This window comes from Epinephelus fuscoguttatus, linkage group LG17 (genome assembly GCF_011397635.1).
Source record: "Epinephelus fuscoguttatus linkage group LG17, E.fuscoguttatus.final_Chr_v1".
Classification (NCBI taxonomy): domain Eukaryota; kingdom Metazoa; phylum Chordata; class Actinopteri; order Perciformes; family Serranidae; genus Epinephelus; species Epinephelus fuscoguttatus.
The window spans coordinates 14,179,661-14,191,858 of NC_064768.1; the positions used below are offsets into that span (position 1 = coordinate 14,179,661).

Here is a 12,198-nt window from a genome sequence, read left to right on the forward strand (position 1 = left end):
GGAACTGTGTGAACTTTAAGTGAACTTTGAGTCATTTTAAGGTACGTCTTCACCATGTTTCTTTCCCTAAACCTAACCACAGTAACATTACTTGCCTAAACTTAACCTCCTTTACTTTATGTTTAAGACGTAACATCATTTGTGGGGCGCATATTCGTAGGATATCATAGGAACCGTTCGATGACAATACATTGGACAGATGCACATGTTCTAAGTATTGAGGGGAATATGTCCCCTGCACCCCCCAAAATCTACACCTATGGTAATCTGGATATAATGACTAAGTGGGTAAAAGCCAAACAATAGAACAGCTGAAACAGTCTGGTAATTTCAGAAAATAACATCTCTTTATTGCAATGCAGCCTTTAAAAACACGAAAAGACAACACTTATGATATTATAATATTCAAAATCTAGTAACAATATCTTGTTACATTGCCCAACCCTATAAGTCGCACATGGGAGAAGTTTGCCTTTTTTTTTTTTTTGCAGGAATTGCCTTTTTTTTGTAGGAATCTATTCATTCTAACCCAAAATAAAATACTAAATTATACCACAGCCATCCATCTTGTCTGATGAGTAAAGAACAGTCCCTTACCATTAACAAACCTGTGAACACTGTAACCTGTTTTGTCTAAAGAATAAATCTCTTACCCTCTCCATCAATGACAACTTGTGTTGCTCCATTGGCGCTGCCAATATGTGGAGTTATGTAGGAAACTCGTTGAGCACCTGAAATAAACACAGCAACATACATCCACGAGGAATTCCATTAGGAAAAAATGCAGATTTTATATTACTATAGGCTACTTTGTAAGTAGTTACTCACTGCAGCAGCTCCAGAATGCGAGGAGGAGAGCCGCCAGCTTCTTCGGGGACTCCATCCTGGAGGTTTTCCCAGATTTCCCTGCTGCTTCACCTGCAGTCTGATGGTGTAACCTAACGTTAGCTGATGGGAAACGGTCAAACATTTAACACCAGAAGTACTTCTTTAGTAGCCTTTATACTGCCTGTCACAGAATGACGCAAATCCCTTCATGGATAACAGCTATAGCCATTAAACTGAATGATTAAATACATGCCACTAAATATGTAACCATCAAAAGAAATGTTTAAAATATTGATGTTTCAAAATCAAAACGTGATATAAAATGAATAAAACCCACCTGATGAAAACGACGTTTATTTGTTGGATGTATCAATGGTCCACAGAGATCAAGAGACACACTGCCTTTTCCTTCACTCTGCACAGCGCACTGGCTCTTTATGAAGCTGTTCAGTGCTCCGCCCGTCACCTGAAACTGGGAGGAGACTGGTGTGATCAACCCATTCTAATGCCATGTTATCGTCCACCACCATCACTAGCGTCACCACCGTCGCCACAGTCTGGATCTGTAGCAGAAATCTAACCGAACCAGATTTGTTCATTAGCTATAAGGGAAGACAGCTGGGTCAAAAAATACGATGAGTAGCACGCTTGATGAAAGGGAATCTAAATCATGGCTTTGATGGGAGTAAAGAGGAAGTAGGGGAACTATAAAAAGCCCAAAATAGATTGGTCAGAAGTCTGTCAGTCATCCATGTTTTGCTGGTCAAAGTGACTGGAAAAAAACCGAACACTGAAACAGATAAATCACTGGAAAAAAAACATCCACCTTTCCACTGTACACCTGTACATGTGCTGCAAACCAGTTTAACTGCAGGGCTGTTTGATTGTAGTAAACTGGTTTTCAAGTTATTGTGTCCAACCTACCATTTATCGTAAGAAACGTGACATTTACAAAACATAAACACAGTGTTGGTTGTTGTCTTTGTGAAAGTGGACAACAGGGGCGTTAATAGGATTTAGGACATTGGGGGCTTCACCTGGAACTCTGTAGGGGGGTCCATGGGATGTTCCCTGGGAATTTCATTTATGACCAAGCTCTGTTTTTATGGTTTATTTATGCACGCTAACATCTTACGGTATTAAACGTATTTCGTTATGAATTGTGACGTTAAAAATATTAGTAGTAGTTGTTAGTAATTAGTATTGAGTAGAAACAAAATACTTTGCAACTGCTATCATTAAAATGTAAAGCATTTTGATATACTTGTACTTGAGTATTTCCATTTTATGCTACTTTATTCTACTCCTCTACATCTCTAAATGTAAATATATATATATTTAGGGCTGAAGCCTCAGACGCCCAGGTCCAATGCCACTGGTGGACATATTCGTGACAAGACAAAACAGACAAACATGGTTTAAGGGGTGGACAAAATAACATAAACACATGGCACTACTGACAGCAAATAAATTACAGCTCGATGTTTTAAATGTCCATTATTGAGGCACATTTGTCAGATTGTTAAAATGGTAGGAGGTCTCTAGTTTCAAATTCAAGTTTAAGTTTATTCTGTTATTTCAGTTGTGAAAACAAACATTTAAAAGGTGGTAAAGTTTCTTTAGCAGTGGAGTATAAAACTGACATATCAGACAAAACTAAAAGGATCAAGACAAAAGCCTAAATCATTTAAAGTGTATGGGTTAAAGAAAACCTGAGTGCATGCTATGTATGGGAATGCATTAGCAGCAGAGGCCCATGGAGGCAATCTACACAAGAAGCAAGAGGAGGTACCGTTGGCCTATTACATCACTACCAGAGAGGTCATGACAGTAGGCGGCCATGTTTTCTGAGCTTACATCACTTAAAATTCTGAGCATTACAGAGTTTGGACAAAAAGAAATACAGGCATACATAAAACCCAGTGTTATGTTTTTTTGTGCAGTTTTTTTTTTTTTTTTTTTTTTTAAACTTTTTATTTCAGTGTATAATATTGGCTGGGTTTTCCTGATATTTTGTCCACAACCTTTATGTACACATACAAAGCTTTTGAATTGTGCAACATACCATATGATTTTTATAGATGTTTTAATGGTAAAATCAACCACATTATGGCTGCATAAATTATATAAATGATATCTGACATGTGCTGTATGTAGGTGGACTATTGTGTCAATAAACTGAATTACAGCACTCTGCAGCTCAGGTGTGTCTATGTGTAATTTCAACACCAAATGTTGTAACAACCACCAAGCACACCAAACCAAAGACAGGAAATCTCTGACCTTTCATAACATACAAAGTAGCAGTGTATTATTAGTTAATCATGACATGCTGTACAGACAGAAATCAGACTATTACAGTAACCACAGTGTTAGTCATCACAGCTGGTCTTTGTCATTGTCTTGTCTGTGCTCTTATCACTTATATCCTCATTTCCTTCAACACTTGTACTGAGAATAAGGAAGAGTTACATCATTTCCTGTATTTATAAACCCTGACCTCCCCAAAATGCAATTAGGGAAACATTGTCTTGAGGTTTTCAACCAACTAACCATTTGTTTTTCCTGGTGCATAATGATCATTACAGGCTCCCTGAGATGCTGAAGGGGCAGTGGACTCTTGTTCTTTCTTATAACAGCTGTGAAGAGCTAGGAGTTTTGAATGGCTTTACATTTATTAAGCAAATATCAACTTTTTGTGTTTGATGCATTGTCAGGCAGGACTATAGTTCATAAAAAATGACATCAGAGACAGAAATCTGATTTGCTGACACAGAGGGAGGACAACTTTGCAACTATAGCAACCTCAAGTGGTGGTGAGACATTACTGTTAAGGTCTTTGAAAAGTGATGTGATAAAAAAGTATTGCACAGCTTTATACAACATTGTATTCACTACACGTATGTGATACATAAAACCTCTGAATTCTTGGATCCTTTAATCTAAATACAGTGTTGTACCCTACAGTGTATTATTTCAAATATGTTAAATGTGTTATGACAGAAGGATTTGGATTGAGTAAGAGGTGTTCATGTCTGAATATGTCAGCACTGGGAGACAGGGGAATGTTGTCACACAAGAAAAAATTGATGCTTCTCTTTTTTATTCAGTCAAAAACATAATCATATTTTGTACATTTTCATATTCAAACTACACCAAACCACCTTTTCCTTCTGAGCTTATAAATACAATAGTTATTTTCAAGGCATGAAACAGACAGCATAGTTACATAGGGTCTGCATCTCAGCTGACAATATAATTGGTAAAAATAGGCCTTTATCAAAGCAGATGTTTTAAATTATCATGGTGAGAATAAACTGGTGTTTAGAAACACAGAGGGGCCCCTGCCAGCTGACAGATTCAAACCCAGAGCCCTCTTGCTGTGAGGCAACAGTGCTAACCTCTGCACCATGCCACCTAAACTTAGCTAATATTAATTTGGTTCAATCAGGAGAGACTTTTTTAAGAGTGACTAATAACTTATTACATAGTGCACAATAAAAATGAAAAGTGACAAGTTCTTTGCAATTAGAGCCCATCGTGATGTGTATATTTAGGGGTAGAGATGCCGTGGTTAATTTGGGAATATTCCCCCGATGGAGTCTAGACACTGGTGGTGGAGGTGAAGAGAGGAATGGCTGAAAGATGAGGATGATGGGATGAGGAGCAGGACAGAGCAGTGGATGTGCTGAATACTGGAGGTGAATGGGGTGGGTGGAGGAGGGTTGCATCTGCTCATGATGAAATGACAACAGACAGCAGCAGAGAAATGAAGGGTTTTAAACTTGACAGCACCTATAGGATTGGCTTAAGGAGACCGTGGCAAACGTGGTTGGATTAATTTAGAGTGAGGACCATAGTCAGCTGATAGAGTAGAGGCAGAGAGATTTCTGAATGAAATGAGAGCATATGAGAGTCTTCCTGACTGAACTTTGGCTACGCTTCATTTATTTACCCTATGCTTTTTGAACTGTGATGTGTCAGAATGTCTTCAGTCAAGATGGCCTATTAGTTTGTAGGTCTGTAGCTTTGCCGTGCTACTGTTTACAGGCTGCCTAGGTCCATCAAATATGTTATACATGCTAGATAAGGGTTTATTGACTACAGTTTTATTTACTGATAAATTATTACATTGAAGAATGGTTCTTAACTGAGGTCCAGGGACCCTCAGGGGTCCTTGAGGGAGTTCCAGGGAGAAATAAGGGGAATAGTTATTTTTTTTACCATTCAAGTTACCATAGAAGTGAGTCCAATGTGAGTAAGTAGAAGTAATAGTGACTATTCTGATCATAGGTTTCACTTCCTCCACAGTTATCCCCTTAACAACTATAGAATTATTGTTGTAATCATACCTAACAACCAAAATCTTTTCAGATGGAGTTTGCTGAAGCAAAATCTTATCTTAAATCTTAAATGGGGGTGTGCGACTTAATTTGTTCTATTTAAATGGTCCGTGTTGACATAGAGGACGGTGGTGTGTGGTAGATGTTTAACTCACATCACAGTTGCTCACAGGTGCCTCTGGGCTGGAAAAGCCGATTGCCTGAAAAGATGTTGTGCATTCTTACAGAATGTCCATGAGAAAAACAGCAGAGACCCACAACCAGTTATGTCAAGAAGATAATGGTTGTTATGTCACTTTCTTTTGTTGTCATTTTTATCTTAAACCATCAAACGTGTTGTTTTACAAGAGGAGGAGGAGACAATGACAATGAAAAACAACCTATGCTATACTTAGCACCTTTCATGTAAGAAATGCAGCCCAAAATGCTTTACAACAAAGGCATTATAAGGAGTGCTTCACATGAAAACTGACATAATATGCATAAAACAGACAAGGCAATTCAATATAAAGGGACATTTAAAATTAAAACAAGGATCAACTGATTTAACAATTTTCATTTAAAAGTGGTGGTGATTTAAGATCCCATTAATCAAAATCTCATATAATATTTCTTATTGTGTCACCTTAGGCCTTCTGACATCAATAACAACCAGAGCCTATAATTCCTAGTGGGCACAGACTCACCAGCATACACCAATTAACTGAAATAACGGGTCCTTCAGATTACCCCAGAATGTCTTCTCAAGAGTAAACCTCACTGTGTAAAATCAAGTAAGATACAACATTTTAAAGGAGTTGCAGCACTGTAAAGCTTATGAATTTCAGACCTGTATTAGGAAAGTCATAATTCAATGGAGGATACTTCAACCACTAACATATGGGATTAGAGAAGGAAAGGAGCTGCTATACTTTGACAGCATATTCTGGTTTCTACAGTTCAGATTCAGATTTGGGAAATAACTTTGAATTAGTGAGACAGGGTTATAGTGACTTTGGCAGAGACAAGTCATGTTGATGAACAATTACTGCGCAGTGCTCACTACACATGAGATCATCTCGGTCACATGAGATGAGATACACCAACAGAACTACATGAGCAAGTATCACAGGACAAACAGCGAGCCTGTTAGCTCAGGAAGGATTCTGGGGAAGTTGTGGTGCAGATTTAAAGCCACATCCTTTATTATTCCACTGAAGGTGTTAGATTACATGTTCATGGTCAAATATTAAGTTGAGACTCAAATTGCGGAGGAATTATAAACACCATTAAATGATTCTGGTTGAAATTACTGGACACAAGTTTTGGTCCAAAGTACCAAAATCCCATTGCAAGACAAGTGATAAGACATTAACGGTATGTGAGAAAATCTTTCGATGTTTATTTTGGGTTTGCCTTAAGCCTCTCAGACAACTAGATGTTTCAGTATACAAGAAAAACAAGTGATTGTTCTTTAAAAGTCTATTTTATCCAATACTTTTCATTGTCTTCTTTCAAAAGAAGTCATTTTGAACAATATTGTTGTTTTTCAGTCGGCTGTTTTGTTGATAAAATGTCAAAACAAAAAAAGACAAACACTTGTTGTCACACTTGCTTTAGAGTATAGGCTTAATAAGCAGCCTAAAAATGCAAAAAGCAATCTCTATCATTGCATAATTATTGACATGTAGTAAAATGAAATATTGAAAAATACACTAATTACTACGGGTATGCACAAGATTTTGAGGTTTGAACCGATTAAATGAAGAAGATATACTGTAACGTGTTACACAGAAAGAGTTTTGTGCTTCTCATCTGTCAACAATAAAGCTAATAATTGTATTTCCCAAAACATTAAACTGCTGGATTTAAAAATTGCAGACAAATACTGTGGAAACTTGTGTTTTCATTATAGCTATCAAGTGAATATGAGTTTGCTAAGAGGTGAAAGTAGTGTGGGTGTGAGGGATAAAACTCTTGGGAAACCACAGCTTACCGGTAAAAATTCAGTGTTTTGGGTGTGTGTTGGCAAAACCAGGCACTGACAGCTATCATACAACAACCACACACAGGGACTTACTGAATGCACACCATCAAAACACAAGCTCTCAGACTGCCCTCGCGGCAAACTTAGAACAGTCTAAAAGTGTCAATACCCTTGTCACTGTCAGTATTATCTCAGGACTGCACGCTCAGCTGATGAGTTCTTTCCATGAAGTGTGAAAAGTGTGAAAAGGGGAACAGGAGAAGATATGTTGTTAATCAGGTTGACAGTGAGCGCCAGTTCATCTTGCTCAACTTCCCTTGAGTAATACTAAAGAAAAAACAATTCCTGTAAAATAAATGACGTAACTGCATCAGCATGAGCTCATATCTGAGATATGTTCAACCACACCAAGATTTTATCATCTTCAGTAAAAACCTAAGGAAAGTAAAAGTACACACAGTGCCAAACTGAGCACATTTGGTGCACGAGGCAGGCCACCCTTCCATCCCCTCACAGGGCTGACGTAACCATTCACGTTTATGGACAATTTAGAGTCACCAGTTAACCAGTTAACCTGACCTACATGTCTCTGGACTGTGGGAGGAAGCCAGAAAACCTGGAGAGAACCCACAACCCACAATGACACAGGGAGAACATACAAGCTACACACTGAAGGGCCCTGGTCAGCCAGTGGATTTGAACTCAGAACCCTCTGGCTGTGAGGCAAGAGTGCAAACCACTGCACCACCATGCCACCTCAAAAAAAAAACAAAAAACAAAACAAAACAAAACAAAACAAACCCGTATTGTATTGTATTACCTTTTTTTTTTTTTTTTTTTTTACAAACAAGGCACATAGGGCAAAAAACAACTTTGCTGACAAACAATAATGATAATAAAAAACAAACAATACAAGAATAGGGTATGTGCAAATTTCACCTCCATTTTCGTTTTGTACTGCACCCTGGGTGGCTTTTGCCTTTTCATCTTCCCTTACTCTATGCTCTTTATGGAGGGGGTGGAGGGTTAATTTTGGAGCCCCCGCTGGCTAATGCCCTAGGCAGCAGCCTAGTGGCCTATAGGAAGGTCCACCCCTAAGTACACACTAAATGATTTTCAAATTTAACAAACTACAAATTTAGAAATACATACAGTATATGTACAGACTAAATTAAATGCACAAGTTATTAGTAAATTAACTAAATGATGCAATAATTAAGGACTCTTTAAGGACATTGAAACAATGTCAAATGTCTTTGTCTTCTTTTGTAACCACCTGAAGAGCCCTAAAGCCATGTATAAGACAAAGACAAGGGTATTTCTGTCATACCATGTACAGTCTTTAAAAAAAAAAAAAAAAAGATCACTCATCATGCTGTCTGTCGGGGAAAAAATGATGGCAACCAAAAAAATCTGCATTTAACTGGTTTGAACAAGAGTTGAAAGACATGTCAAACATGTCTTCAGCAGTATCAAAGAAAAAGTCAGGACTCCCAGTGACCAAAATAGGCACAACTTTATTTTTTTTTCTTCCAAAACTGCTGCATAACAAACTAAAATCAATATGAAAACACACAATACAAAATAAAAATAACACTTCAGCATTGCTCACGATGAGAACAAACATTAGTTTGGGTTTTAATTTTGGATCTACAGTGAGTAAAAAAATGTCTAGACAGGAATCCCCTCATTCACAAGGTGGCATGTTGAGCTAGAAAAGCTCTGATTCTCTGCAGGAGCTCTTTCTTCACACTGTCTGGTACGAGTGCTGCACAGGAGAGAGAAAAGTTTTGACATGTCAGGTGACAGCGATACACACTATTATCTTTACACTTAGAATTATCAGAAAGTGTTGACACTGTGTATGATGTTGTTGTAGTGGATTGCATTATGTTGTAAGGCAGTTACCTGTAAACCAGGAAGACGCACTATTAAGAGCACCAGTACAAAACAACAGCACCTCATATTACAGCTTCTAAATGTACCATAGAATACTATAGTCTGAACTGAACTAATACATAACACTATCTTTTGTAAAAACACAGGTCAGCCATTCCCTGTATATGTTTACAGTGTAGCATCTGTGTCCTTGAAGCTCTTATTGAAAGACACTGGCATGTTGTGTAAGACATTATTCTTTCAGCAACTTCTGTAAAATCATACTTTATTTTACATAAGCACTTAATGATGAAGTGCACTGTGCTAATCAACTTTCACTGAGTAAGAATCTTCTGTTCAGCAACATGAGAGATGCACACCTGCCACATGTGGCCATTTGCATTTAAGGAGGAGAGAAGACATTATTTATTTATTTACTGTTTCACATCTTTTTAAATAAAGAGTATGAATAAATAGTGGTTAAACAGCATTGTCACTACCTTTGAAGCTCTTAAAACCTCCTGTTTTTTATGTAGATAAAAACAGTGGTGGAGGAAATATTCAGATACTTAAATAAAAGTACTAATACCACAGTAAAAAAACTTTGTTACTGGTAAAAGTCTGGCATTAAAAATGTTACTTAATTAAAAATATGTAAGTAAAAACAGGAAAATGTATTTATGTTTAAAAGGTAGAAGTTCAAAAAGAAGAAATGTTTTTAGCAATTAAATATTAAAAAAAGGAAAGCAGCGAGTCTAAATATTTAAGAAGCTGGAACCATGTAATGTTTTTGCATGAAAACCGCACTTTTACATTGTCTGAAAGAAAAATCAAAAATTTTAATTTTGTAACTAAAGTTATCAAGTAATTATAGTGGCATAAAAAGTAAAATATTTCCCTCTGAAGTGTAGAGCAGTAGAAGTAGAAAGTGGCATGAGATTTAAATACTCAAATAAAGTAAAAGTACAAACAGCTGCTTTAAAAATAACAAAAACACAGTAATGCTTTGTCTCAGGTGATTGTAAACTGATGAAAACAAAGTTATGGATATCATATTCTATTTCTGCCAGTAGAATCCCCTAAATCCTACACACTGGGCGTTTGAGTTTAGAGAAATCTGTCTGTCCCACAGTATCACATAGCTTATTTCAGCTCTTCATGAAAGCCATATCAATATGAATATATATGAATATGAATTAAATGCTCAAAGCAAAGACTACATATCTCTTATGGCTTTACTATATTATCACATGGAAATATCTCATATTTCTGAGTTTACTATTGTATTTACACCCTTTATTATTTGTTAATGATTCGTTTTGTAGCTAGTATTCTTGTTTTTCTTCCATTACTTATCAGTCGAATTTCTCTGTGTGGGATCATTAAAGCTTATCACATCTCATCAATTCCAACAAATTATTCTAGATGTCTTGAGCATTATTTCTCCCACATGTCATCAGAAGTTGGCATCTTTGGAAACTTTGGGATCTTCACTTGAAAATAAAATATAGTTCTGTTGTTTTAAATGAAGTTTGAGTCTGTGAGAGCAGAAGTTTTCTCTGACTGACCCTGCAAGTGTTTTTTGAGCAGATTATACACAAAACTGGATTAAGCACATTTACAGCGCAACTTCTTCAGTGTGATTATTATTTCTGTACTTCTTCCACCCCCTGCTGTTGTGTTTGCACATGAAGGTCTGTACCTCTGCCTTTTGGTGTGACTTCTGTGACCAGGTCCTCCACTGTGACATGCTCCAGACCCTTTTCTTTTATCACATCTGCAAAAAATAATTCATCAATAATCCTGGTTCGTGGTGGCACCGTTACACCGACACCGACAAACTCACACATACAATACCTTTGCAGTGTGCTTTCAGCTGATCCTTCCATCCACACTCCACCAGCTTTGCCCTGAGCAACTCTTTCAACCTGTGGCCACACATTTACAATTAGCTGACATTACTAAGACGTCTAAATAGCCTCTGGTGTCTCTAAAGCATTCATAAATAAGCTCAGTGAAGACAGAAGCTTGACTCACCGCTCCCGTTCCCCCATCTCTATCAGCTTCTGGTTAATTGCAGCCCTCATCTGGGAGTCTTTGCTCATGATCTGTCTCAAATCACACACAAATGTTAACAGTTTCCGGTTTGAATTCAACGATTTCAGGGGAATGTGACAACAAAAATATTTTATTTTGCGGGCTAGAGGGTAGACGTTACCTTTTGTCGAGATGGATCAGCTGGGGTACACACAGTTCCTTCACACAGCCGTGCCGTCTGAAACCGTCAAAAGCCTAATGGTTCCGCTTTGGCAGCCGCGAATTTGTACGAACCGACTACAGCATCACTAAAACAAAAAATTGGTCAGATAGCGCACTTTAGCTTCATACAAACGCTCATTTTTGACTTAATGACTTAATAAAAACATGAAACGCTTTAAGAGAAAACACAAGAACTCAACCTCCCATGAGCGTCCGGGCAGCTCATGTCCGCTGGAAAAATGGGTCCGTGTGCTCCAAAACAGGAAGTGCATGTCTTGCTGACTTTTGCATGCTTCACAACAACTTGTGTGCACGCCTGGCACATTTTAAGGACATGGCTGCGTCAAATTATTCCCTGAAGGTCAACAGAGAGCTTCTGGACCCCAGCTTTGAAAGTTACAGGTTATCCCTTGACGCCATACCGACGTACAATGTTGAGCTGGATGCTGGTGAGACAAACTAACTTATCTTACAGTACAGTTAGCAATTGTGCTAGCCTAGCATTGATGCCACACAGAAAGCTCTGATTTATCACTTCAGTCACAGCTGTAAGCAAACATAAGTAATTAACTGAGTTATTTTAATTTACAGGTGTAATTGAAAACGTCCATTTGTTATGCAAAATAGTAGTAATGGCATTAAAGCTGCCCTAGCTGAGACCCAGTAACTAAAGCTTGTGGGTTCAGAGGCTCCTTAAGAAAATGAGGTGTGGTTCAACATACTTTTATTTTGTATTCACTGCGCACCGTAAGTAACAGTGACGTTAGTGATGATTCCAACGTTTTATCTTAGTCCGGGGTGTCAAACTCATTTTAGTTCAGAGGCCACATTCAGCCTAATTTCATCTCAAGTCGGCTGGACCAGTAAAACCATTGCATGGTAACATTTAAATAAAAACACTTCAAATTTCTTTTCTTTCTTTTA

The 12,198-nt window shown here is 37.7% G+C and overlaps 3 protein-coding genes across 3 annotated transcripts in view; 1 reads left to right on the forward strand and 2 right to left on the reverse strand.

Moving 5' to 3' along the window:
• LOC125904520 (fibrocystin-L-like) overlaps positions 1-1,231 on the reverse strand; it is a 63,565-nt gene extending 62,334 nt beyond the window's left edge. The window contains exons 1-3 of the mRNA XM_049601980.1: positions 1,166-1,231; positions 829-948; positions 654-731 (exon numbers count right to left, since the gene is read on the reverse strand). Of these exons, the coding sequence (XP_049457937.1) occupies positions 654-731; positions 829-883 (133 nt within the window). The 5' untranslated portion in view covers positions 884-948; positions 1,166-1,231. The remainder of the gene's footprint in view (positions 1-653; positions 732-828; positions 949-1,165) is intronic.
• Positions 1,232-8,634: 7,403 nt separating this feature from the next.
• LOC125904689 (transcription and mRNA export factor ENY2-2-like) lies at positions 8,635-11,368 on the reverse strand. Its single transcript, XM_049602274.1, has 5 exons — positions 11,234-11,368; positions 11,053-11,123; positions 10,873-10,943; positions 10,718-10,792; positions 8,635-8,905 (listed from the first exon to the last, which is right to left on the reverse strand). The coding sequence occupies exons 2-5, from the start codon at positions 11,118-11,120 to the stop codon at positions 8,829-8,831; spliced, it is 291 nt and encodes a 96-aa protein (XP_049458231.1). The 5' UTR covers positions 11,121-11,123; positions 11,234-11,368; the 3' UTR covers positions 8,635-8,828.
• A 164-nt stretch (positions 11,369-11,532) lies between these two features.
• The window catches only part of nudcd1 (NudC domain containing 1), a 68,973-nt gene continuing 68,307 nt past the window's right edge, over positions 11,533-12,198 (forward strand). Inside the window, exon 1 of the mRNA XM_049602492.1 lies at positions 11,533-11,723. Within this exon, the coding sequence (XP_049458449.1) occupies positions 11,564-11,723 (160 nt within the window). The 5' untranslated portion in view covers positions 11,533-11,563. The remainder of the gene's footprint in view (positions 11,724-12,198) is intronic.

Bases quoted from the DNA above. Each gene is read 5' to 3' on its own strand.
- LOC125904689 (XM_049602274.1), bottom strand. From the start codon at position 11,120: ATGAGCAAAGACTCCCAGATGAGGGCTGCAATTAACCAGAAGCTGATA. The intron at 10,944-11,052 runs GTGAGTCAAGCT...GTGTGGCCACAG, and splicing joins GAGATGGGGGAACGGGAGCG to GTTGAAAGAGTTGCTCAGGG. The intron at 10,793-10,872 runs GTATTGTATGTG...TATTTTTTGCAG, and splicing joins GCTGAAAGCACACTGCAAAG to ATGTGATAAAAGAAAAGGGT.